General features: G+C 48.7%; 1 protein-coding gene and 1 long non-coding RNA gene across 4 annotated transcripts in view; one reads left to right on the top strand and one right to left on the bottom strand.

Annotated features, from left to right (window-relative positions):
- CASTOR1 (cytosolic arginine sensor for mTORC1 subunit 1) overlaps positions 1 to 27,032 on the bottom strand; it is a 53,622-nt gene that overhangs the window by 6,754 nt on the left and 19,836 nt on the right. For all 3 annotated transcript variants that reach the window (XM_074972290.1, XM_074972289.1, XM_074972287.1), the window contains exon 3: positions 341 to 534. In XM_074972290.1, the coding sequence (XP_074828391.1) occupies positions 341 to 534 (194 nt within the window). The remainder of the gene's footprint in view (positions 1 to 340; positions 535 to 27,032) is intronic.
- On the top strand, positions 16,647 to 25,723 carry LOC141999427 (uncharacterized). The gene is made up of 3 exons (XR_012642008.1): positions 16,647 to 16,715; positions 24,178 to 24,311; positions 25,503 to 25,723. It is a non-coding gene; the product is annotated as an uncharacterized LOC141999427 (long non-coding RNA).

The raw sequence follows: 27,032 nt of genomic DNA, 5'->3' as shown, positions 1-27,032 counted from the left end.
ACCTATTCAACTGAACAGCATGCAGGGAAAATCTCAGGCACCACCCTTCTCGGGTGTGTCCTACTGCTATGGCGAGGACAGCCTGACCCCTGCTGTCCTCTGAATGGCACCCAGTACCCTCTGAATGGCACATCCCAGTATTGAAGAGATGGATACATTCATCTGATGTTGCCGTAGGAGAGCCTGCACCATTCACCTAATGAGGGTTACTGTGTCACACTCCCTACGTAGTTGCTCCCCTGCTTCTCCCCTTAGGGCCAATTAAGAGTCCTCCACCCACACTCCTGCCCGAAGGGGCCTGCTACAGGGGATGGCCATGAGGAGAAGGTGGGGGGCTCACCAGGATGAAGTCCGTTTGGTAGGTAGACAGCATCAGCACCGAGACGTTGTGCTCGGCCAGTGGCGCGATGACCGACTTGGCAATCTTCGTCACTCCTATGGCCTGGGAGCTGGTGGAGGACCTGCCGTTGGACAAGACGTTGAGCACCAGCCAGGTGGAATCCACCACCTGCATGAACTCTGACGGGGGCAACTCTGAAATGCCAAGAGGCTGAGGTGAGACTCCAAGCAGGGATTCAGACGCAGCATTAGAAACAGACATATCAGACCACCTAATGACTAGGTCACCTAGCACCTATCCCTTCCCAGCCACAGCTCAGAGTGCTTTACCAGGAAGTTAGAGGTTATCAGCCGGTATACAAATTGGGAAACTGAGACACAAGCTCTCACTGAGCTGCTCAACATCACGCAGCCAGAGGGAAATAAGCCAGTTGCATAGAACTGTTTCAGCACATTCAATGCATTCCCATTAGCCACGCTGACCATTTAAGAAACTGTATTAATTATTTGTGTTGCAATAGCACATAGGAGCCTAGTCACGAACCAGGACCCCGTCGTGCAAGGCGCTTACAGAGAGGACAGAAAGAGCTTGCACTTTGACTACACACCCACTAAATCAGTGGCTTTCAACCTTCCCAAACGACTGTACCTCTTTTAGGAGTCTGATTCGTCTTGCCTACCCCCAAGTTCTACCTGACTTAAAAACGATTCGCTTACAAAGTCAGATCTAAAAATATTAAAAAAAAAAAAAAAAAGTGTCACAACACACTATTATTGAAAATTTGCTTCCTTTCTCATTTTTACCATTTATAAAATAAATCAAATGGAATACAAATATTGTAGAATCATAGAATCTCAAGGGACCTCAGGAGGTCATCTAGTCCAACCCCCTGCTCAAAGCAGGACCAATCCCCATTGTACTTGCATTTCAGTGTATATTCTATAGAGCAGTATGAACAAGCCTTGTATGAAATGTAATTTGTAGGGACTTCGCTAGTGCTTTTTACGTAGCCTGTTGAGTTGACATACCCCCTGGAAGACCTCTGCGTAGCCCACGGGGTACGTGTATCCCTGGTTGAGAACCACTGGACTGCGTGTCCTACACCATTCCAGTTACAGTGCTCCCTGGCTAACCATCCCACAGCGCTCCCAGAAGGGGTGGTTCTGGAAGGTTTTGAAAGGCCACCTGGGACCCAGTGAACTATTGCAGCTTCCTAGACCACAGGGCGGGAAGAGAGCATTGTGATCCAGTCGGACGGCCTTTCTAACAGGCCAGAGACCTTTCCCGGAACTTGTTCCTGTTTGAACCACAACATCTCTCAAAACATCCAAGTGAAAAAATGGCTAGTGCTGAGAATCCACCACAACCCTTGGGAAGTTGTGCCACTGGTTAATTGCCCTCAAAAATTTGCACCTTCTGTCTAGCCAACATATCCAGCTTCAGTCTGCAGCCGGTGACTCATCATACCTTTGTTAGGCTGACGAGACCTCTGTTGTCAAGTGTGTTCCCCATATAGGTACTTAGACTGATCAACTTACCTCTTAATGGTCTTTGTTAAAACAGATTGAGCTCCTTGAGTCTATCACTATAAGGACAGGTTTCAGAGTAGCAGCCGTGTTAATCTGTATCCGCAAAAAGAACAGGAGTACTTGTGGCACCTTAGAGACTAACCAATTTATTTGAGCATAAGCTTTCGTGAGCTACAGCTCACTTCATCAGATGCATCCGATGAAGTGAGCTGTAGCTCACGAAAGCTTATGCTCAAATAAATTGGTTAGTCTCTAAGGTGCCACAAGTACTCCTTTTATCACTATAAGGCATGTTTTCCAATTCTTTAATCATTCTCCTGGCTCATCTCTTAACCCCCTGCAATTTATCACTATTAGTCTTGAACTGCGGACACCGGAATCCTCGGCAGCAATTACATTAGTGCTAAATACAGAAGTAAAATAACCACCCTGCTCGTACTCTGTTCCCTGTTTATGCATCCAAGGATTGTATTAGCCCTTTTTGCCATAGCAGGACACAGGGAGCTCACGTTCAGCTGACTGGCCCCCATGACTCCCAAGTCTTTCAGAGTCACTGCTTCTCAGGATAGAGTCCCCCCATCCTGTAAGCATGGCCTGCATTCTTTGTTCCTAAATGCATGACTTTACACTTCGTTGTATTTAAACACTGTTTGTGCCCAGCTTCTTGAGTGATCCCACTCTGTATCAGTGACCTGTCCTCGTCATTATTTACCACTCCCTAGTCTTTGGGTCACCAGCACACTTTCAGCAGTGATTGTTTTCTACCATGTCAAAAAGTGTTAAATACCCTAGAGCCAAGAACTGATTCCTGTGCCCCTCCCCACTGGAAACACACTGTTATGGTGGATCATATTAAAGAAGTTCTGTATTAAAATCACAAATGAGTTTGATACCCTGGAATTTAAACTATGGGGAATTACTAATTAAGAGGTCTCTTGGTTTTTGGTCTCTTATTTTTACTGTTTCTCTCCTTCTGTGTGAAACTTTCAAGCTGCTAATTGTGTTAGTACATCTTAAGACAGAGTCTGTTCTCAAAGCAACACTTTGAAACAACAACTACTCACACAGAGAGAGACTCAAAGCAATACTTTGTAACAGAAACAGCACCCAGACTCCCCGCCCTTTTGTTCTATTTATCTGGCTTTGTTAACAATTGCGATTAAAATAGAGATAAAGGATGTATGTGGATGGATGCTTGGTGTGGATAATAAATTATCAGGAAGGTGCCAGCCTAAGAATCCAGCGTCCATCAGCCGAAGAAGGCATCAAGTGGAAACAACCAGAGGACCCCGGAGGGCAGACTGGAATCCACCCAACAGCTTCAAGGATGGGAGAACCGAAGAAGAGAACATCTGGCAGCACGGAGCCGTCAGGAATCTGCCATCTGCTGACTGATTCAGCAACAGCATGATGAAGCAATTCCCGTAGACTGGCATAGGAATAAATTCCTATAAAAATGGACTCTAGAAACAGAACTTTGGGTCTGATTCTGCAAACCAACTTCCAGGAGCATCGGACAAGGCCCTGCTCCCTCCTCGTGTCCAGGCCACCTGGCCAGTGGCTTGGCATGAGCAACTCTAAGGCTGGTAACTATGATAACAACCTTGCAGAACCTGTGTGTGTTTGAATGAATGTGTGAATAAATATGAAATTGAATGGAATGGTATAGCGATAACTAACTGCTTACTAGGATTCTTTCTGTACCCACAATAAATGTGGCATTTTGCCTTATTCCCTTTAATAAGCTCCCTCTGGTTTTTATTTTATTGGTTAACACCCACCTGAAGAAAATTCCACATTTAACCTATCAGCTAGTTTTTAAATCCATTCAGCGTGGGCCATGTTAATTCTGTACTGTTCTAATTTTGTAATCAAAAAGCTTGTCTGCATCCACACTGGCACCAGAGGATGCAGGCTGAACACACCACAGAATGAACTAGTTCTTAGCATGCACGTCCTCCAGTTGGAGCACACGGTCCCTTACAAGCATGCTAAGGAGACAACAGTTCCTACAGCATTAGATTTCTCTAGTAAAGAGAAGGCCAATGTGTCAGCAGCAGAGTTGGGAAGAGCTATCTAATCTTTCAACTCCAAGACCTGTGCCCTAGGCCAACGGGCTGAGCTGCCCATGCCACCACCTAACCCCAGCCTGTGCAGAACTGCACAGCCTGGTTTATCCAGCCTAGATCTAAGAGAATCCAAGCCAGGCCAAGACTGGCTCAACATGCAGTCCCTGGGGAAGAAGCAGAGCTCTGCTCATAGCCAAGAGGCTCAGTCACTGCTTCATCATCGCTCCCATAACCGCATTGGTCGCTGGGGCATCATCATTGATGAGCAATCAATCGTCTCCACCCAATGATTGTGTGGCAGTGCTTGAGTCTCCGTGAAGTCCATTCCTGTCCACTCTTATGTTGTCAAGTCATCTCTTCTTCTGTCTACCTCTTCTTCTCTTCCCCTGCATTTCCCTTGGATGATGATCTTGGATAGCCCAGATCTTGTTACATGGCCGCACCACTTCAGTTCGTGCTTCTTGACAGTCATTAGGAGGTCTTCGTATGACCCAGCGCATTGGGCGATGATGTAGTGGACCTCTTCATTAGTGACATGGTCGAAGTAGGAGATGCCCAGGATTTTAAGGAAATTTCTCATCTCTACTATCTCTATTTTCCATTCAAGTTCTGCCATAAGGGTCCATGTCTTGCACGCGTACAGAAAAATGGAAATGACCTGCAGTTAGATTCCAGGGAGATGTTCTTATTCCTCCAAATTGGCTTTAGTGGTGTGTGTGTGGGAGGGTGCAGGGGTCAGGGTAGAGGGCTTGGGGTGTGGGCTGGGGTTGCTCCCAGCCCCCTGCCCTGAGCGGCTCACGGCGGGGGCTGGAGGGGATATGCCCTGATTCCACCCCCTTCCCCAAGGTCCCAGGAGCAGAGAGCGCACTGCAGCTCCGCTTTTACCTCTCCCGCTGGTAGCAAAGCTGATCGGCCACAGGGAGGGGGAGAAGGAGGGACAGGAACCCAGCACGCTGGGGGAAGAGGTGGGGGGAGGAGGAAGCTTGCCTGCCCTGCAAGGAGAGAGGGGTGGGCGGAAAAGAGTGGGCCGGGCAGGATTTTTAGTGGCACGCTGCTGTCTGCCCGGGTCCAGCAGACAGCAGCGTGCCGTTAAAAATTGGCTCGTGTGCCGTAGGTTGCCGACCCCTGGCTTAGAGGGAATTTAGCAGGCAGGAGGTGAGTTCAGGGAGTCTTCAATGAAGCAGAGAGACGACAGATTTAGGGGTAATACATTCTCCCTTGTACTAACCGTTCTATTTGAAAGTAAATGGTGGTGGTTCTGTACCTTTGATTCCAGACAGGCTGCATAAAATAAATGAACAAGGTGCAGTTTGAAGCTGTATACACAGAGTCTCTCATTTGGTTTAATCATAGACTCCTAGAAGATTAGGGTTGGAAGGGACCTCAGGAGGTCATCTAGTCCAACCCCCAGCTCAAAGCAGGACCGATCCCCAATTAAATCATCCCAGCCAGGGCTTTGTCAAGCCTGACCTTAAAAACCTCTAAGGAAGGAGATTCCACCACCTCCCTAGGTAACGCATTCCGGTGTTTCACCACCCTCCTAGTGGAAAAGTTTTTCCTAATATCCAACCTAAACCTCCCCCACTGCAACTTGAGACCATTACTCCTCGTTCTGTCATCGGCTACCACTGAGAACAGTCTAGATCCATCCTCTTTGGAACCCCCTTTCAGGTAGTTGAAAGCAGCTATCAAATCCCCCCCATTCTTCTCTTCTGCAGACTAAACAATCCCAGTTCCCTCAGCCTCTCCTCATAAGTCATGTGTTCCAGTCCCCTAATCATTTTTGCTGCCCTTCGCTGGACGTTTTCCAATTTTTCCACATCCTTCTTGTAGTGTGGGGCCCAAAACTGGACACAGTACTCCAGATGAGACCTCACCAATGTCGAATAGAGGGAAACGAATTTAAAATTAAAATGCAGATCTTATCAGTTTAGTGTGATCCTTGCCCTTGCTTTTCCTTGCTGAGTTTTCCAATGTCTGGCATGTATTTGGATACTTTAAGCTGCACACAGGCTTTTGAGTAATCAGTTGTTAACCGGCTCCCAGAGGGACAGAGGACAGATTTCACGTGTGAAAATACCTGTTCACACAGGTATGTGGATCCAAATGCTGAAAGCATTGCAAACACAATTTTCTTCAAAACAGTTAAATTTCACTGGCAGGGACGTTCAGCAGGTCAGAATAGAGGCCCCATGATCTCTCTCAGTAACTTCAAGTTCACACCGCAGATCTCCAAACTTTGATGCCCAAAATTCTGAGCTTTTTAACTGAATGAGCTGCATTTCAAAATCTTCAACACCCATCCACTGAAATACAGACAAATCCAAGTTGCTTTCGTTGAACTTTTCAGGTTTAATTAGAAAAGAAAGCATTGGGCCAAATCGCTGGAAATCTTGAAATCTGTCAGAAAATTCCGATTCCAGTTCTTGCATGTACATTCCAATCTCATCAGCACTGACAGTGCAACATGTCGATAGCTCTTCTATGTGTTGGAAGTAGCAGAAAGTCGAAGTTAGACTATCCCAAGAAAAAACTGCTAGTTTTACAACAAATGCCTTCCAGGCTTCATAAAGATCCAGAACCGTTTGCCCTGCACCCTGGAGACACAGGTTGAGTTCGTTTAGGCGAGTGGCGATGTCCGTTAGAAACATAAGGTTACACAGCCATTTGTCATCATCCAGTTTGGGGTAGTTTTGTGCTTTTTCTGACAAAGAGACCTTGATTGCATCAAAACAGTTTACAAAGCGCACCAAAACCTGGCCACGACTCAGCCACCGAATGTTGCTGTGAAGTGGAATGGCGTTATAAGCACTGTCCATCTCGTCTAGCAGTGCTTGAAACTGTCTGAGTCAAAGCAGGTCAAGCAACAAGGACATTCACAATTCATGCCACTGTATTTATTACATTATTAAGCTCGGAATTAGAAAGTTTAGTATACGGGTTTTCTTGATGGAGGATACAGTGAAATTTGACTGTCGGGCAGCCAATTTGATCAAGTAACTTTACAAATCCCTTCTGTTTTCCAACCATGGCAGGAGCACCATCTGTTGACATCAGAAAAATATTCTGTGTGAAAACTCCTCATTCTTCAAAATGGTTTACAAAACTTTCCAATGTATCTTCCCCCTTGGTTGTGCCATGCAGGGGTTTTAGGCAACAAAGTTCCTCTTGGATTTCATCGGAAGCACAATATCATGCAACAACTGCCAAAATGTGGAGCATCGTTTATATCCACACTCTCATCAACTGCAACGCTAAACACTGCTGTCTCTTTTAATGCAGTCGTCTGCTTTTTGTTAATGTATCTCTCAACTGTTCTGGCAGAGACAGGCAGTTCTTTTATTCTAGATACAATCACATCTTTATTTGGCAAATCATGGAACAAAACCTCTGAACTGCTGAGAAAAACTTCTTATATATTCCTCATCTGTAAACGGCTTTCCGTTTTTTACAGTGCACTGTGCAATCTTGTAACTTCCTTCTGTAGCTTGATTTTTACCTACACTTAAGCATTTAAAAACACTGCTTTGCTTCTCATATCCTGCTACTGCCTTTTGGATCGATTCAGTCTTGTCTGCTTCGTCAAAAAAGGTTCTCTCTTGCTTCGTTTCAAAATGTCATCGAACACTTGATGTGCGACAAACAACACTTTCACAACAGAAAGCACAAACAGCACGGTCTTTCTTTTGAATAAATCCAGATGTGTCTGTCCAAGAAGGCTAAAATGAACGGACATCTGACTTTGCTTTCTTAGGAGCTGACATTTTGTCAAATGTACTCTGCAACTCAAAGCAGGGGAAAAAAAAATTGCGACAGACGGCACGCACAATGTCAAACACAGTGCGCTGTTCCACGTGATGTGGTATAAGCAGCAAATCAGGACTTAAAAATATCCCAGGGGTGCTGGAACAATTTTTAATGTGGGGGTGCTGAGCTGCGCCCCCCCTTGCCCCTGTCTGCACCCCTCACTGCCCCAGGCCGGGGCCAGTGGGCCACAGCTGGGGGCAGCTGCAGCACGCCAGGCTGAGGCAGGAGCAGAGCCCTGGGCCGGTGGCCGGGACCCGAGGCCAGCAGCGGGCTGAGCGGGGCCGGTGGACGGAACCCCAGCTGGCAGGGGGTCAGCAGCCGGTGCCCCAAGCGGGCAGCAGAGTGCCGCTGAAAATCAGCTCGTGTGCCGCCTTTGACACACATGCCATAGGCTGCTGACCCCTGCTCTAGAGACACCTGCCCCTCAGCCGCTCCAGCAGGAGGGACCCCACCATCGAAGAGCCAGCATTAGCACTAGGTGCCAAGACTGCTCCCCACACCCTGCCACCTTTCCTGCCTCGGGATGCTCTGTGGGGCTGGCGTCCCTGCCAGTGCGCTTCCTGCCTAACCACAGCATTTCCACCAGGAAGCCAGGCCCTACAGTCTGGCAGGGCAGAGCCTGGGTCCAAGGTGGCTCAGCTGAAGTGGGGGAGATGAAAGCAAGACAGCCTAGGAGCCAGTCAAGAGTAGGGGGCATGGCAGAAGCCATGAGGCTGCGGCAACAAGTACAGAGACCCAGCTGCACCTGCTGCCGGAGCAACTCACGACCCTTCCCCACGGCAGCTAGTAACATCCCATTTGCGCAGCCATTCGCTGTGCCAAGCCTCGCCAGCTGCAAGAGCTGTGCAAGCAGGCCAGGCTGCCACTCAAGGAACGAACGTAGGCAACAGCTGCCTCGGATGGGGACTTCCTGTTCCCATGCTGCAGTGAGACACACGCCGACTGGCGACAGAGCTTGCTAGTTCCAGAACAGGGCCCTGTCCCTTTGCTCGTGCAGCCTCTCCCTGCACAGGAGAGCCAACACAGGAACAGACTCCATGGAGCCAGAAGAATTTCCTGCTTAGCTTGGAATCAGTGCTGCATGTTTATGCAGTATCTGAAGAGCGAGTGCCAGGCAGGCAGGCTGGGGAGGTGGGGCTGCAGTCAATATCAGTAGGGAAGAGATGGTTCACTGACTCAGATGGTATTGGGGGACCCAGCTCGAGACAGGCTAAGGAAGGGGTGTGCCAATCCACGTTGGGATGGGGCCCAGTTCCAGGCCGCAGCAGGGATCGGGTTTGGGATGTTATGCCAGGAGTCAGACAACAAGGTTTTGGTCACATCTTAAGCTGAAGGAGTGGGTTTGGATATGGCTTTTCAAATCCTGTATTGCTTTTGTTTTATCTCCTGTCTAGCTTCCATAGAGCCTGCTGCAATCCCCAGCATGCCCAGCTCTGTCAGAAACCAGAAGCATCAGAAACCAGAAGGTCTGTTATTTGCATGGCCTTATGCACATTGTGGTTTTCCCACCAGTGTCAAGGTGCCACAAGTCCTCCTTTTCTTTTTGCGAATACAGACTAACACGGCTGCTACTCTGAAACGTGAAATTTTCAGGTCTCTCACCATTACTGCAGCGGAGTCCTACTGTAAATGCATAAGCTCAGGTTAACACCCACTAGCAGTTCTCATCATGATGCCTGATCACTATACAGAGAGCTGCCTGACTTGGACAGGCAAAGCAGAAGAACAGCCAAAGGCAGCCAGCTAGAATGGGTTCAGACAGGCAGCTTAGTGCGAAGGCAGGACAGGTAGGTGGTTAAAGCACTGTCCGTAGCTTGCCCTTCCTCAAGCTGTGTGCTCCTCCCCCTCTGCTAAAGAAAGGTGAGAAATCCTCTTTCCCATGAAACCAAAGGGACTGACAGTGTTTACTTCTGTCAGTATTTCAGACCCTAATTGCAACAGTAACAGCCACGATCCAGCAATTGGTGTTACTACACCCTGACTTGCCCTTGCGCCAGGTGCTGGATCAGGGCTATTCCCTAGTGCAGGTAAGGCCTTATTGCTCCAAAAATCCACGTGAGTGGGGCAGGAGCCAAAACCTGAAGGGCCTCTACTGCACCTGTTCCCAGGTACCTTGGGAGCTAATGGACAATTCAGAGCCAGTGAGATGGATAATCCTCAAACCAGGACCAAAGCCAGAGCCCTCTGCATTTACAAGCTATGAACTCCTTGATGAACATTGAAGTGCAAGGTCCTTTCCCAGAATTCAAAGCAATTTAAGTCTCAACCCTCCTGACCGGAAGGGCATGGTCTTATTTTACAGATGGGAAAAGGCAGAGTCGTTAAGTGACTTGCTCCTGGCCACAGCAAGTTGCTGGCAGCACTGGAAGTAGAATATGGCACCCACCTCTCCTAGTCCTGTGCTCGCACCACGAGACAACACTCCCCCACAGATGGAAAGGCTTCTTAATCCAGCCAGAAGTCTTGTCTGCATTAGGATTTTAGCCACCAGCGTAGCTGTCCCTTAGCACAGACACACAGCGTTAGGATAAGCTGCACCAGGTGCAAATCATGGCTTATACTGGGGCACTGCATTTAGGGCTTGTCTACACTGGCACTTTACAGTGATGCACCTTTCTCGCTCAGGGGTGGGAAAAAACACCCCCCTGAAGCTGCAAGTTTCAGCGCTGTAACATGCCAGTGTTGACAATGCACTATCACTGGTAGCTATTCCCCTCGTGGAGGTGGGTTTTCTATACCATGACTACACAGGCACATCAACTAACGTTGCTAGTGAAGACCTGCCCTTACACTGGTGCAGCGCCACCAGGTCTGAAAATCCCAGTGTAGAAAAGGCCAGAGTGAAAGCTCACACTGGCATTTGTAATTACAGTCTAAAGCCCCCTTTACACTGAAACAGGATAGAGTCATTAGCTTTAATGTGCTGCTATCTGAAGCACAATCACACAAATAAGCCTGAACAGCTGGGGCCCTGGGTGCTGGAGATCCAATTACACATCAAAAGAGGCAGCTAACCCACATCAGGGGCTCTGCTAATAAAATGCATCTCAAAGCAAAGAACAATTGCCACCTCAACCAACTGGAGCTATGCCCCAGGCTCTATCACTAATTCCAGCTTGTTTATCCAGGCTCTGAGAGAGAGTGGTACTTTGTTAAAAAAACCCTAGGGGGAATACACAGGAAGATTTGTCACAGCGGTACAGTGCCCCATATGGGCCTCCTTTTTCTGGTATCTGAATGGCTTTTGATTTAGCTTAAACCTCTTTCTAGGCGACAAACTAAACCAAAAGGAGGACGTGTGGCACCTTAGAGACTAACCAATTTATTTGAGCATAAACTTTCATGAGCTACAGCTCACTTCATACAGTCCACTTTATGCATCCGATGAAGTGAGCTGTAGCTCACAAAAGCTTATGCTCAAATAAATTGGTTAGTCTCTAAGGTGCCACAAGTCCTCCTTTTCTTTTTGCGAATACAGACTAACACGGCTGCTACTCTGAAACCTGTATATGCACAGTGAGGCGGTGCGGTTCCCCGCCGCTCGCTCGGAGAGAGACGGGTCCTCCGGACATCAGAGTGGGTGGAGCCAGGGAGCTCTGAGCCCGCCCCCCAGAGGGTCAGGCGTGGCAATGGAAGTATAAAGGCCTGACCCCAGAGCTCATTGAGAGAGCAGCGGCCGGGGAGGCCAGATGCCTCCGGCCTAGCTTGTGACTGGGAAACCCCAAGGACTGGCCCGACCTGCCCCGCGCCAGCTACCCAGAGAAGTTGCCGAGTCTGCCCTGTGCCAGCTATCCTGAGGAACCCATGAAAATGCTGGACCCTGCTGAGGACACCACCCTGACCCAGGTACCTCAAGAGGGGGAGTCTGGAAGTAGCCCGGGGGCAGCTGACCCGAGTCTGGCTGCAGCACTGCCAGAGCCCATGTCAGTGTTGCGGCCAGGATCCCCATGGACGCGGGTCTTCTGCTGCTGCTAGGGCCCCGGGCTGGGACACAATGGAGTGGGAGGGCCTGCGTCCCCCCTGCCACCCAACTCACGGGTGGCCGTGGCCATCTCCCCCTCTCCCAGGCCCTTTGGGGCCTAGGGCCTGGGCTTGCTATTATATACGGTTACTGCTCAGCCCCTTCCTGAGCGCCTGACTCACCACTGCCCCGCCCCGCCCCAGGGCCTGGGATTACGGTGTTTAGTTCTACCTTCATAAAGGCCGCAGAGGAAGACTCCCGCGGCCGGACTAATTCCCTGCAAGACCTATTCCCAAATTTAGTGAGGCGGTGTGGTTCCCCACCACCCCAGAGAGAGGCGAGCCCCGGCTAACCTCTCTACAATATGCAATAGCTATTAAGGCACCAAAGCACCAAATTACCACCCCACACTCACACTATGCAACATTTAAAGTACTGGACTCCTAAAAGAGGAACAAATTACACCTAAAGCAACTATGGGAAACAAGTGATTTTTAAGTGGTTCAACTACCTGAGAAAAGACACTCCAGGAGTTGATAAAATACTCGAGTTTCCTAGTAGACAAAGCCCTGCTATCCCAGCTAGCGGGGGTCTTGCTTTGTCTGGCATTGAGCCCTTCAGCTCCCTGGATCTAGAACAAACAAACTTTTGACATGGCTGTGTCTCCACACTAGGCTTTATGCCAAAGATTTCCCACTGGTTGAGTCCCAGCAGCAACAGAAGTAGGGCTAACACTTGAGCCATCTACATCTGCTCACCACACAAGGTCCTGATGCCACCAATCCAAATCAGCACTCCCACTGGTGAGATCTTCGTGGCACTGGAATGGTGGTAGCAACAGTGGGAATTTCAAATTAAAGAGACTAGTGCAACAAACCAAAGAATCTCAAGGCATCTTCAGAGCATCAGAGATTTTACCACTGGTTTTGTCAACAGAGAAAGCTCTCATTAAGGTTGGTCTTAAGCAGCATTCTCAGAAATAACCATGAAACAGGACAAACAGGAGTTAAGATTCCAACAGTAGCCTAAACTCTGCTAGGCTGCACGGAGGGCTTTGCTTCACAGCTATATCAGAGTTAAGAAAAACAGGAACAGCAGTACCCAGTTTTTAGGAGGTGCTAAGCATCCTCTGCTCCCATTAGATGGCCTTAGGCAAGTACCTTCCTCTGTGCCTCAGTTTCCCCTAACAGTAAAATTGGGTCCATAATGGTACTGACTGCTTGTAAAGCGCTTTGAAGTTTACAGGTGAAAATCATCAGGTCATGTATGTGCAACTCAACTGAGATAATACTGAACGAAGCTTAGCAAGGAATTAGAGAGGCGATGACACTCGGTTGTGCCTTCAGACTGAGTTACTCTTGGTTTGCCCTTCCCCTTACTCGTGGGCCCACTTCAGAATGGCAGGGCCAGCTCAAGCAGGTGGAAGGCTCTCCACAAAGAGCATCCGAATACCTCTCCTGCCTTTCCTTCCCCCTGCCCGCCTGCCTTAAGAGCCAAGATTTAAGCTGGTTTCAGAGTAACAGCTGTGTTAGTCTGTATTCGCAAAAAGAAAAGGAGTACTTGTGGCACCTTAGAGACTAACCAATTTGAGCATAAGCTTTCGTGAGCTACAGCTCACTTCATCGGATGCATACGACGGAAAGTGTAGAAGATCTTTTTATACACACAAAACATGAAAAAAATACCTCCCCCCACCCCACTCTCCTGCTGGTAATAGCTTATCTAAAGTGATCACTCTCCTTACAATGTGTATGATAATCAAGGTGGGCCATTTCCAGCACAAATCCAGGGTTTAACAAGCACGTCTGAGGAGTGGGGGGGTAGGAAAAAACAAGGGGAAATAGGTTACCTTGCATAATGACTTAGCCACTCCCAGTCTCTATTCAAGCCTAAGTTAATTGTATCCAGTTTGCAAATTAATTCCAATTCAGCAGTCTCTCATTGGAGTCTGTTTCTGAAGTTTTTTTTTGACGAATTGCCACTTTTAGGTCTATAATCGAGTGACCAGAGAGATTGAAGTGTTCTCCGACTGGTTTATGAATGTTATAATTCTTGACGTCTGATTTGTGTCCATTGATTCTTTTACGTAGAGACTGTCCAGTTTGGCCAATGTACATGGCAGAGGGGCATTGCTGGCACATGATGGCATCTATCACATTGGTGGATGTGCAGGTGAACGAGCCTCTGATAGTGTGGCTGATGTTATTAGGCCCTGTGATGGTGTCCCCTGAATAGATATGTGGGCACAGTTGGCAACGGGCTTTGTTGCAAGGATAGGTTCCTGGGTTAGTGGTTCTGTTGTGTGGTTTAAGATTTAAGCTGATCCCTTTCCCCACACCTGTGCCAAACTGCTCTGCCATGCTCACTGCATCAGTCCCACAGTGAGGTAGGGAAACCAGAAGGACGGGTAGTTAGAATAGTGGAGGGAGGTTTCCTACTGAACAGGAAGAGGGGTAACCTGCCATATACTCCTGAAGTGGGAATGGGATCAAGTGAGCACCAGAGCTTAGTCCCCAGGTCACACCACTCCACACTATGCAGCATGAGCACAAATGACAACAGCAGAGCAGCCTCTGTGGGCTTGTTCCCCTTCCTTCCACTCCCATGACACAGCCCTTAAAACCACAGTTGAAGCCGCTCTGGGACTTGGACATGGGGGGAGGATGGGCCTAGGGAACATGGAGAGGAGTCCAGCCACCCCAAGGGACTGCAGCTTTGCAGCCTCTTGGAAGATGCTTATTTGCTTTCAAGCTATAGAGCAAATTGCATTGGGGTGGGACAGCTGAGCCAAATGAAGAGGCTGATGAGAACCCAGGCCCTTGACATGCATTTAACACATGCCCTCCCACCCAAAATACCAGACTCAACAGGAGGGCAACAATCCAGAATTGGCTGACCAGCACTCAATAGATAACAGTAATGTAACAAGTGGGTTCTAGCCCACGAAAGCTTATGCCCAAATAAATTTGTTAGTCTCTAAGCTGCCACAAGGACTCCTCGTTTTTCAACAATGTATCACTCTTTAGATCCTTCTGCATATCCTTTTAGCCAGTTGAAAGCACCCTTTCCCTGAATGCAGACTAGAGCTGCATGCCCTTGCTAGTCAAAACCCTCCCCTTTCTGTTGATCTCTCCTCTCCATTACAGATTATTTGCTTCCATCACTTCTCCTTGCCCTTCCTTGTCTTTCTCCAGATTCCCTAGCCACTCCTGGGCTGCTCAGCTGGAACAGCTCATTATGCAGACCATCAGTAAGATCTCCCCTTGCAGAAGTCGCAACAGAATTGGGCTCAGCCTCTTGGAGGGGAAAGCAAGAGTCTCACTGTAGCATTGCAACCTGAACTATATCTAGTCCCATCCCACCCCCCCAAAGACCCCCATCAAAAGCCTGGTCCTAGACAGGTCTTTGTTGCACCAACTCCAGCCACCCTGATGCACCTCGTCCCACCAATAAAACCCTTGAAGTTGTGCAGTCCTGTGGCACAGGCAGAATCTGAAGTGCAGCGGCCACGCGCTCAGCGGCCCTGGCTCCACTCTCTCAGGTGTGCATGGCAGACGTCCCCCTGGCAGTCACCAGCATGAGACAATGGCAGGCACAAGAGAGGACTCAGGACTGGGTTAGAGCAACAAGGGTGCAACTGCCCCCATTGTCACCTCAGGCACATCTCAGAGAGAGGGACCACTCCTGTGTTTAGTGCCCCTCCTCCTTCCCCTGCTCCCAAGTGATCAGGAACATCCATAGGCCCCCTTGCGCGCGCGCACACACACACACACACACACACACTAGTGATGCACAGCAGGTAGCCCTCCCCCTCAGGAAGAGGGGAATGTAATGAATGGTCAATTCCTCCAATCAGCCCTGAGTGTTCAGCCAAGCCCACCCTGGCTGGGATCCAGGAACTAATTACACAAAAGCTGCCTTTGCAGGCATCCTTGTCGCTTCCTTCCTGCCCCCACTGCGCTGAACCTCCTGCCCCTTCCCAAGGCAGGAAAAAGAGATCCTGGTTGTGATTCTCTCCCAGCTAGGTTTTGGGGATATCTGTTGTGCATCTGGGGACCCAGCTAACTAGTCTCTGCATCATTTGACATGAGAAAAAACCACTTAATTGCAAAATCTGCTTCCCTTGAGAGGCTGAGGACTGCCAAAGCCAAGTATTTGCAAATTACTTTGGTTTAATTGCCTAGTGACATTCCCCCCTGCATCTGAAGCAGCATTCCAGATGCAGGCACCACATTACAAAACACTCTCCTCCCTGACATCCAGAAGCTTGAGTGACAACAGGATTCCCTGTAAAGACTGAAAATGCAGCTCCCACGTAGATGGGAACCTGCCCAAGAAAGTTATTCTGCTACAGCCCGGATCTCACCTGCCCAAGGTTAACAGTGCTCCTCCATCAGAGCGAAAGGCCAACTACAAACCTTCACTGGGGGGAACAGAACTGCTGAGCAATGCCATCTGGGACAGTAGTGACTGGCAGAGTCAGCCAGGGGCTGGGAGAGCCAGGGTCAGCAATGGATGCAGGCTTTGCAAGGGTGAGAATTTGTCCAACTTGACCAAGTGAGCTGGTCTGGCCAAACCATGCAAGAAGGAGTGTGGGACAAAGACCTTCAGTGACAGATGGGTCAAGCTGTAACTTTGCATCAAGAGCAGCATCAGGGTTAGTAGTGAAGCTCTAATTGTGACTGAGCTGAGAACAGAAACATCACGCCTCAGAACTCAAGATATCGCATCAGATCAGGGGAAGAAAGGAAGCAGTGTGTTGTATCTCGGCAATGCAGTTAGACTGTGAATAGACATGGCAACTCGAGTGGTGACTGGAAGAGAGAGAAGAATTTAGTTACCTGTTGATGCAGGGCTCCTTAAGCAGCAAAAGAAACATCAAAGCTGAGCTCTCCTGACTGATCAGAGATTGCTTGTCTGACTACAGCTGACCTAAAGGAATACAGTATAAAAGCTTTGGTGGATCAGATTCAGTCCAGACCTTCTGGGGGTTTCTCCAAGCCACAGCGGTTAGTGATGGACCAGAGATTCTCAAACTATGGTCCGCAGATAGTTCCCTCTAAGGTGCGCGTCTGGGTGGCTGCACACCAGAGAACGAAGGGCCACCCCCCTAATTAGTGGAGCCGTGCAGGCGTGGCTCCACTAATTAGGTGCCTGGACCCTGGAGAAGACGCACATGTAAGGTGAGGGGGTGGCCTTGGGGGAATAGTGGGTAGGTGGGAGGGGGCAGTGGAGTGAGAAGGGGGGGGGGGGGAATTTGGGATGTGCAGGGCTGCGGCAGCCAGAGAAAGAGGTGACTTTCCCCGGCTCCAGGGCTGCGGCTGCCAGGGAGAGACGGCCCTCCTCCCCAGCCCCAGCTCTGTGGCTGCTGTGGCAGGGGACAGACCCTGCCCCTCCTTAGGGGGCTGCCGCAGCGGGGGAGAGAGGGCACATCCATCGCCTTAGAAGGGCAAGACTACGGATATTAAAATAGGAGTTGTGCGCTTTTATTTGTAAAACAAAATTAAGGTTTTTTTTATTGAGTGCTTTTATCCAAAGCGCTTTACAATAGTTAGTTAACAGTAAAATCATTAAGTTGTTCTTCAAGACCCACCGCAATTTTCAAGTGGTCTGTGGAAAAAAAAAAAGTTTGAGAACCAATGTGATAGACCAAACCCAAGCAAGGAAGCATTTGGGCAAAACCATCAGGAATCTGCATTGTGATCACTGATCCTGGACCACTGCTTAAAAACACTTACTGGTTTTGAAGACCTTTGTACTGTCCTAGAGCACTGTAGCTATGGCAGGCTGAGCAATACTAGACTCTAAAAGTCACATAATGCCAATCATCATCATGCTCTCTCCCACCCCCACATCCATTTCTAACTTGGCAGTAAGCACATCTGATGTGAATTTTCTGCCGCTGGAAACCTGGTTCTTAAACAGGACAGCTATCCCACAGTGATTTCTAGCTCCAGCAAAGATAGAGGCTGCTAAAATCATGTCAAAGCTTAAGTGATGGGGGAAAACAAGCTATTAAGGAGAATGAGACTCAATTATCTGATTCAAGTATAGAAAAAACATTGCACAGCATTCAACCCTAATCCTGATGGGTTGTGAGACATGATGTCAGAACCAGTCACAAGTCTTTACTCAACACTGGTACAGGATGCACTCTAGCAAATCCCAGACTGATGTTCAACATCCTCCTCAATCCCTTATGGACAGGAACCCTTGAGGGAGATAGTCACCCAACTTCAAAAAGAGGCTTAGACAGCTCCAGCTTCCCTGACACTGCAAATCCTGTTATAGTCCCTTGTTAAAACAGCTCTTGCAGAAAAGGAGCTCTTTGGCTTGACATCTCAATGGAGGTGGCTGGTATCAATCAGCAGGAAGTACAGGGCAAGGGGAAAGAGTAGCACAGACATGCGCAGGTACATTGCTCTGTGTGTGACTACCTCAGTATTTTACTGAAGGGTCCTGGGGGCGGGGGGCGCAGTGTCCCTGATTCTCATGGGTGACTTTAATTTTCCTGATATCTGCTGGGAGAGCAATACAGCGGTGCATAGACAATCCAGGAAGTTTTTGGAAAGCGTAGGGGACAATTTCCTGGCGCAAGTGCTAGGGGAGCCAACTAGGGGGGGCGCTTTTCTTGACCTGCTGCTCACAAACCGGGTAGAATTAGTGGGGGAAGCAAAAGTGGATGGGAATCTGGGAGGCAGTGACCATGAGTTGGTTGAGTTCAGGATCCTGACGCAGGGAAGAAAGGTAAGCAGCAGGATACGGACCCTGGACTTCAGGAAAGCAGACTTCGACTCCCTCAGGGAACGGATGGGTAGGATCCCCCGGGGGACTATCATGAAGGGGAAGGGAGTCCAGGAGAGCTGGCTGTATTTCAAGGAATCCCTGTTGAGGTTACAGGGACAAACCATCCCGATGAGTCGAAAGAATAGTAAACACGGCAAGCGACCAGCTTGGCTTAATGGTGAAATCCTAGCGGATCTTAAACATAAAAAAGAAGCTTACAAGAAGTGGAAGGTTGGACATATGACCAGGGAAGAGTATAAAAATATTGCTCGGGCATGTAGGAAAGATATCAGGAGGGCCAAATCGCACCTGGAGCTGCAGCTAGCAAGAGATGTCAAGAGTAACAAGAAGGGTTTCTTCAGGTATGTTGGCAACAAGAAGAAAGCCAAGGAAAGTGTGGGCCCATTACTGAATGAGGGAGGCAACCTAGTGACAGAGGATGTGGAAAAAGCTAATGTGCTCAATGCTTTTTTTGCCTCTGTTTTCACTAACAAGGTCAGCTCCCAGACTGCTGCGCTGGGCATCACAGAATGGGGAAGAGATGGCCAGCCCTCTGTGGAGATAGAGGTGGTTAGGGACTATTTAGAAAAGCTGGACGTGCACAAGTCCATGGGGCCGGACGAGTTACATCCGAGAGTGCTGAAGGAATTGGCGGCTGTGATTGCAGAGCCCTTGGCCATTATCTTTGAAAACTCGTGGCGAACGGGGGAAGTCCCGGATGACTGGAAAAAGGCTAATGTAGTGCCAATCTTTAAAAAAGGGAAGAAGGAGGATCCTGGGAACTACAGGCCAGTCAGCCTCACCTCAGTCCCTGGAAAAATCATGGAGCAGGTCCTCAAAGAATCAATCCTGAAGCACTTACATGAGAGGAAAGTGATCAGGAACAGTCAGCATGGATTCACCAAGGGAAGGTCATGCCTGACTAATCTAATCGCCTTTTATGATGAGATTACTGGTTCTGTGGATGAAGGGAAAGCAGTGGATGTATTGTTTCTTGACTTTAGCAAAGCTTTTGATACGGTCTCCCATAGTATTCTTGTCAGCAAGTTAAAGAAGTATGGGCTGGATGAATGCACTATAAGGTGGGTAGAAAGCTGGCTAGATTGTCGGGCTCAACGGGTAGTGATAAATGGCTCCATGTCTAGTTGGCAGCCGGTGTCAAGTGGAGTGCCCCAGGGGTCGGTCCTGGGGCCGGTTTTGTTCAATATCTTCATAAATGATCTGGAGGATGGTGTGGATTGCACTCTCAGCAAATTTGCAGATGATACTAAACTGGGAGGAGTGGTAGATACGCTGGAGGGGAGGGATAGGATACAGAAGGACCTAGACAAATTGGAGGATTGGGCCAAAAGAAATCTGATGAGGTTCAATAAGGATAAGTGCAGGGTCCTGCACTTAGGATGGAAGAATCCAATGCACCGCTACAGACTAGGGACCGAATGGCTCGGCAGCAGTTCTGCGGAAAAGGACCTAGGGGTGACAGTGGACGAGAAGCTGGATATGAGTCAACAGTGTGCCCTTGTTGCCAAGAAGGCCAATGGCATTTTGGGATGTATAAGTAGGGGCATAGCCAGCAGATCGAGGGATGTGATCGTTCCCCTCTATTCGACACTGGTGAGGCCTCATCTGGAGTACTGTGTCCAGTTTTGGGCCCCACACTACAAGAAGGATGTGGATAAATTGGAGAGAGTCCAGCGAAGGGCAACAAAAATGATTAGGGGTCTAGAGCACATGATTTATGAAGAGAGGCTGAGGGAGCTGGGATTGTTTAGTCTGCGGAAGAGAAGAATGAGGGGGGATTTGATAGCTGCTTTCAACTACCTGAAAGGGGGTTCCAAAGAGGATGGCTCTAGACTGTTCTCAATGGTAGCAGATGACAGAACGAGGAGTAATGGTCTCAAGTTGCAATGGGGGAGGTTTAGATTGGATATTAGGAAAAACTTTTTCACTAAGAGGGTGGTGAAACACTGGAATGCGTTACCTAGGGAGGTGGTAGAATCTCCTTCCTTAGAGCTTTTTAAGGTCAGGCTTGACAAAGCCCTGGCTGGGATGATTTAACTGGGAATTGGTCCTGCTTCGAGCAGGGGGTTGGACTAGATGACCTTCTGGGGTCCCTTCCAACCCTGATATTCTATGATTCTATATTGAACAAAACCGGCCCCAGGACCGACCCTTGGGGCACTCCACTTGATACCGGCTGCCAACTACGCATGGAGCCATTGATCGCTAGCCATTGAGCCCGATGATCTAGCCAGCTTTCTAACCACCTTAGTGTCCATTCATCCAGACCATACCTCTTTAACTTGCTGGCAAGAATACCGTGGGAGACCATGTCAAAAGCTTTGCTAAAGTCAAGGAATAACACGTTCACTGCTTTCCCTGCATCCACAGAGCCAGTTGTCTCATCGTAGAAGGCAATTAGATTAGTCAGGCATGACTTGCCCTTGGTGAATCCATGCTGACTGTTCCTGATCACTTTCCTCTCCTCTAAGTACTTCAGAATTGATTCCTTGAGGACCTGCTCCATGATTTTTCCAGGGACTGTGGTGAGGCTGACTGGCCTGTAGTTCCCAGGATCCTCCTCCTCCTTCCCTTTTTTAAAGATGGGCACTACATTAGCCTTTTTCCAGTTATCCAGGACCTCCCCCAATCGCCATGCGTTTTCAAAGATAATGTCCAATGGCTCTGCAATCACATCTGCCAACTCCTTTAGCACTCTCGGATGCAGCACTTCCAGCCCCATGGACTTGTGCTCATCCAGCTTTTCTAAATAGTCCCAAACCACTTCTTTCTCCACAGAGGGCTGGTCACCTCCTCCCCATGCTGTGCTGCCCAGTGCAGTAGTCTGGGAGCTGACCTTGTTCATGAAGACAGATGGAAGGGAAAAAAAGCAGTATTGAGTACATTAGCTTTTTCCACATCCTCTGTCACTAGGTTGCCTCCCCCATTCAGTAAGGCACCCACACTTTCCTGACCTTCTTGTTGTTAACATACCTGTAGAAACCCTTCTTGTTACTCTTAACATCCCTTGCTAGTTGCAACTCCAAGTGTTGTTTGGCCTTCCTGATTTCACTCCTGCATGCCGGAGCAATATTTTTATACTCCTCCCTGGTCATTTGTCCAATCTTCCACTTCTTAAACATAAAAAAGAAGCTTACAAGATCAGCAAGGATTTCACTGTTAAGCCAAGCTGGTCGCCTGCCATATTTACTATTCTTTCTACACATCATGATGGTTTGTTCCTGTAACCTCAATAAGGATTCTTTAAAATACAGCCAGCTCTCCTGGACTCCTTTCCCCCTCATGTTATTCTCCCAGGGGATCCTGCCCATCAGTTCCCTGAGGGAGTCAAAGTCTGCTTTTCTGAAGTCCAGGGTCCGTATTCTGCTGCTCTCCTTTCTTCCTTTTGTCAGATCCTGAACTCGACCATCTCATGGTCATTGCCTTCCAGGTTCCATCCACTTTTGCTTCCCCTACTAATTCTTCCCAGTTTGTGAGCAGCAGGTCAAGAAGAGCTCTGCCCCTCGTTGGTTCCTCCAGCACTTGCACCAGGAAATTGTCCCCTACACTTTCCAAAAACTTCCTGGATTGTCTGTGCACCGCTGTATTGCTCTCCCAGCAGATATCGGGGTGACTGAAGTCCCCCATGAGAACCAAGGCCTGTGATCTAGTAACTTCGGTTTGTTGCCAGAAAGCCTCATCCACTCATCCCCTTGGTCTGGTGGTCTATAGCAGACTCCCACCACAACATCACCCTTGTTGCTCACACTTCTAAACTTAATCCAGAGACTCTCAGGTTTTCCTGCAGTTTCATACCGGAGCTCTGAGCAGTCATACTGCTCCCTTACATACAGTGCAACTCCCCCACCTTTTCTGCCCTGCCTGTCCTTCCTGAACAGTTTATATCCATCCATGACCGTACTCCAGTCATGTGAGTTATCCTACCAAGTCTCTGTTATTCCAATCACATCATAAATTCCTTGACTTTGCCAGGACTTCCAGTTCTCTCTGCTTGTTTCCCAGGCTTCTTGCATTTGCGTATAGGCATTAAGATAACTTGCTGTTTGTCCTGCTTTCTTCGTATGAGGCAGGAGCCCTCCCCTCTCGCGCTCTCCTGTTCGTGCTTCCTCCTGGTATCCCACTTACTTCAGGGCTTTGGTCTTTTTCCCCCGGTGAACCTAGTTTAAAGCCCTCCTCACCAGGTTAGCCAGCCTGCTTCCAAAGATGCTCTTCCCTCTCCATTACATGGAGCCCATCTCTGCCTAGCACTCCTCCTTCTTGGAACACCATTCCATGGTCAAAGAACCCAAAGCCTTCTCTCCGACACCACCTGCGTAGCCATTCGTTGACTTCCACGATTCGACAGTCTCTACCTAGGCCTTTTTTCGCTACAGGGAGGATGGACAAGACCACCACTTGCGCCTCAAACTCCTTTATCCTTCTTCCCAGAGCCATATTGTCTGCCGTGATCTGCTCAAGGTCATTCTTGGCAGTATCATTGGTGCACACATGGAGAAGCAGGAAGGGGTAGCGATCTGAGGGCTTGAAGAGTCTCGGCAGGCTCTCAGTCACATTGTGAATCCTAGCTCCTGGAAAGCAGCAGACTTCTCGGTCTTCCCGGTTGGGACGGCAGATAGATGACTCAGTCCCCCTGAGGAGAGAGTCCCCGACCATCACCACCTGCCTCCTCCTTTTGGGAGTGGTGGTCGTGGAACCCCCATCTCTAGGGCAGGGCATCCCATGCCTTCCAATCGGTGAAGTCTCCTTCTGCTCCCTTCCCTCAAATGTATCATCTAGTCCACTCTCCGCATTACTACCTGTGGCGAGAACATGAAAACAGTTGCTCACCTGTATCTGCATTGCTGATACATGGATCCTCCCCTTTCTTCTTCTGGAGGTCACATGCTGCCAAATTTCTTCACCATCCTTCGGTCCCCGATGCACAGCCTGCTCTGATTTAACAACTGTTAAAGTGAAACTTAGCACTGAGACCTGCCTTACCTCAGGTGAGCACAGACCTCCATTAAGCCAGTCCTACATTCATCATTTGGACCAGTGCAGGCTTAGGGTGGCCACACTCACCTTTCTGGAACATCAGACATTTTTGCAAGGCATGACGCCACACACACTGCATGCAAGATCACACCACCCAGAGGTGCCAGTTGGAGGAGCACACCCCTTCACTCCCGCCAGCATGACCTTGTATGCAAGGTCACACTGGTGGGGCAGAGCACACATTCACTAGGGTGTCCCCGGTTCGATTTGGTCTCAGTATCGGATAGGGGACAAGCCCCACAGAAGAGCACCGTTCAGCTGATAACCAGATGAATGGCCTCTCCACGCAGACATGAGGATTTACAAAGACAAAGGAACCCTAAGAAACGTTTCTGACTATGGACCCCCTGGGGTAAGAGACAACAGTGTGTAACTGTGCAAGAAAAGAGAGCACAAGATTTTATCCATTACGAAGGAGATTCTGCCAGCAGGGGTGTCTCATGAAAGGTGGATCCCAGCTTTCTGGACTGGGCAAGCACTGTCAGAACCAAGCCTTGAGTGACAGATACCTTAGGCCGGAAAATAACTTGATAAGTATAGGTGCTTTATGGTTTTCCTTTACCTGTAACCTTGTTTCCAAACCCTTATATCTGAATCAGTTAAATAAACTTCACTTTGGTTTTACTATAGACCTGTATGAGTGCCTATATGCTAAGGAGAGCGTGGAATGGAAGTGAAATCAGTGAACTGGCGTGCCTCCACGAAGACAGCAGATCAGCGTACATTGCAGGCATCCAGAAGGGACTAGGCACTCGAGTAACAAGGTACAGTGTGCTAACTGCTAGCCTGCAGAGGGAAAGGGCGGGGCTCACAGAGCCCAGAGCAGAGAGCCCTGTGTTGCAAGCAGCTAATGGCTGGGGAGAGTTCCTCTCATGGGCACAGACAGGGCTCCCTCCTGCTGTAGTAGAGATTTACCCCAGACACCCCAGGTAATCCTGAAAGGTGCCAGAGAGAAAGAAAGCAGGTGAATGCATCGTGATACATGGCATGAGAGAAGATAAAAGCCAGCTGTGTTCCCCAGGCAAAGCAGACAGTCGGTTCTTCAGTTATGATTTCCTCGTTAGCCTCTTTCATCACATACAGGAATTGCTGGCATTTGTTTTGTAATAACATCTGGCATTTAAAAGCTCACCATAGTTTCTCTGCTATAATGTTACCTTGCATTTAAGGCTAGCTGTTTAGGAGGGTGTGATTGCAGAGCGATCTTTGATGCGATCTTTCCTGAGCCAGGTAACAAGCAGGGTAATTGACATCCTGGTTACTGATCCTGGGTAAGGAGTGGGGCTGTGGGTGCTGATTAACTCTTTGGACAGGTCTTCACATACAGTGCTACAGTGCAGCTGCACTGCTGTAGCACTATGTGAAGACACTACTGTGTCCTGTCCGCGTAGTTAATACACCTCCCCAGGAGGGGGTGGCTAGGTCGACAGAACTCTCCTGTCAACATACTGCTCTCTACACGGGGGGTTATGCCTTCGCTATGACGATGTTGCTCAGGGTGTGGATTTTTCACACCCTGAGCAATGTAGTTATACTGATATAGGTCTGTACTAGCGAAGGCCAGGTCTACAACACTGGGCTCTAGTGACACTTCCCTGCTGTGGATTACATAACCCACCCCAGCAGAGAGTGGACATCCACTTCTAGCGGCTTTATCTCAAGCTTGTCCTTTCTCTCAAGTGCCAGAGGTGTGTGTTTTGGTATTGAAGGTCCCAGGTTCAAACCCTGACAACCGTAACAAAAGGGTTGTTACAGCAACTTGGCCACACTGCACCTATGTAGCATTTGCTATTCCAGCTCCTTTTAAAGACGTAGCTTAGTGATACTGGGCAGGCTTTATCTACACTAAGACAATCCCCACTAGTAGAATTACTAGTAGAATTACAGCGATGTAGTTATGCCAGTGCTGTGACAGGTATGTGTCACACAGTCACTTCAGTACTTCACACCAGCAGGTCACCTGTGTAAACTGCACCACATGAGCTCCCCTGATCCATACACCTGGAAATCCTGGACGCCCCATCATCTCAGGCATTGGCACCGTGACAACAGGATTGTCTGGCTATGTAGACTCCCTCCTCAGGCCCTACGCTACCAGCACTCCCAGCTACCTTCGAGACACCACTGACTTCCTGAGGAAACTACAATCCATCGGTGATCTTCCTGAAAACACCCTCCTGGCCACTATGGATGTAGAAGCTTTCTACGCCAACATTCCACACAAAGATGGACTACAAGCCGTCAAGAAGAGTATCCTCGATAATGTCACGGCTAACCTGGTGGCTGAACTTTGTGACTTTGTCCTTACCCATAACTATTTTACATTTGGGGACAATGTATACCTTCAAATCAGAGGCACTGCTATGGGTACCCGCATGGCCCCACAGGATGCCAACATTTTTATGGCTGACTTAGAACAACGCTTCCTCAGCTCTCGTCCCCTAACGCCCCTACTCTACTTGCGCTATATTGATGACGTCTTCATCATCTGGACCCATGGAAAAGAAGCCCTTGAGGAATTCCACCATGATTTCAACAATTTCCATCCCACCATCAACCTCAGCCTGGTCCAGTCCACACAAGAGATCCACTTCCTGGACACTACAGTGCTAATAAACGATGGTCACATAAACACCACCCTATACCGGAAACCTACTGACCGCTATTCCTACCTACATGCCTCCAGCTTTCACCCTGACCACACCACATGATCCATCGTCTACAGCCAAGCTCTGCGATACAACCGCATTTGCTCCAACCCCTCAGACAGAGACAAACACCTACAAGATCTCTATCAAGCATTTTTACAACTACAATACCCACCTGCAGAAGTGAAGAAACAGACTGCTAGAGCCAGAAGAGTTCCCAGAAGTCACCTACTACTGGACAGGTCTAACAAAGAAAATAACAGAACGCCACTAGCAGTCACCTTCAGCCCCCAACTAAAACCCCTCCAACGCATTATTAAGGATCTACAACCTATCCTGAAGCATGAACCAACACTCTCACAAATCTTGGGAGACAGGCCAGTCCTTGCCTACAGACAGCCCCCCATCCTGAAGCGAATACTCACCAGCAACCACATACCACACAACAGAACCACTAACCCAGGGACCTATCCTTGCAACAAAGCCCGTTGCCAACTGTGCCCACATATCTATTCAGGGGACACCATCATAGGGCCTAACAACATCAGCCACACTATCAGAGGCTCGTTCACCGGCACATCCACCAATGTGATATATGCCATCATGTGCCAGCAATGCCCCTCTGCCATGTACATTGGTCATACTGGACAGTCTCTACGTAAAAGAATAAATGGACACAAATCAGATGTCAAGAATTATAAACATTCATAAACCAGTCGGAGAACACTTCAATCTCTCTGGTCACTCAATTACAAGCATGAAAGTTGTGATATTACAACAGAAAAACTTCAAAACCAGACTCCAGCAAGAGACTGTTGAATTGGAATTCATTTGCAA

This window comes from Natator depressus, chromosome 15, assembly GCF_965152275.1.
Source record: "Natator depressus isolate rNatDep1 chromosome 15, rNatDep2.hap1, whole genome shotgun sequence".
Taxonomy (NCBI): domain Eukaryota; kingdom Metazoa; phylum Chordata; order Testudines; family Cheloniidae; genus Natator; species Natator depressus.
This window is presented reverse-complemented; position numbering and strand designations above follow the sequence as displayed.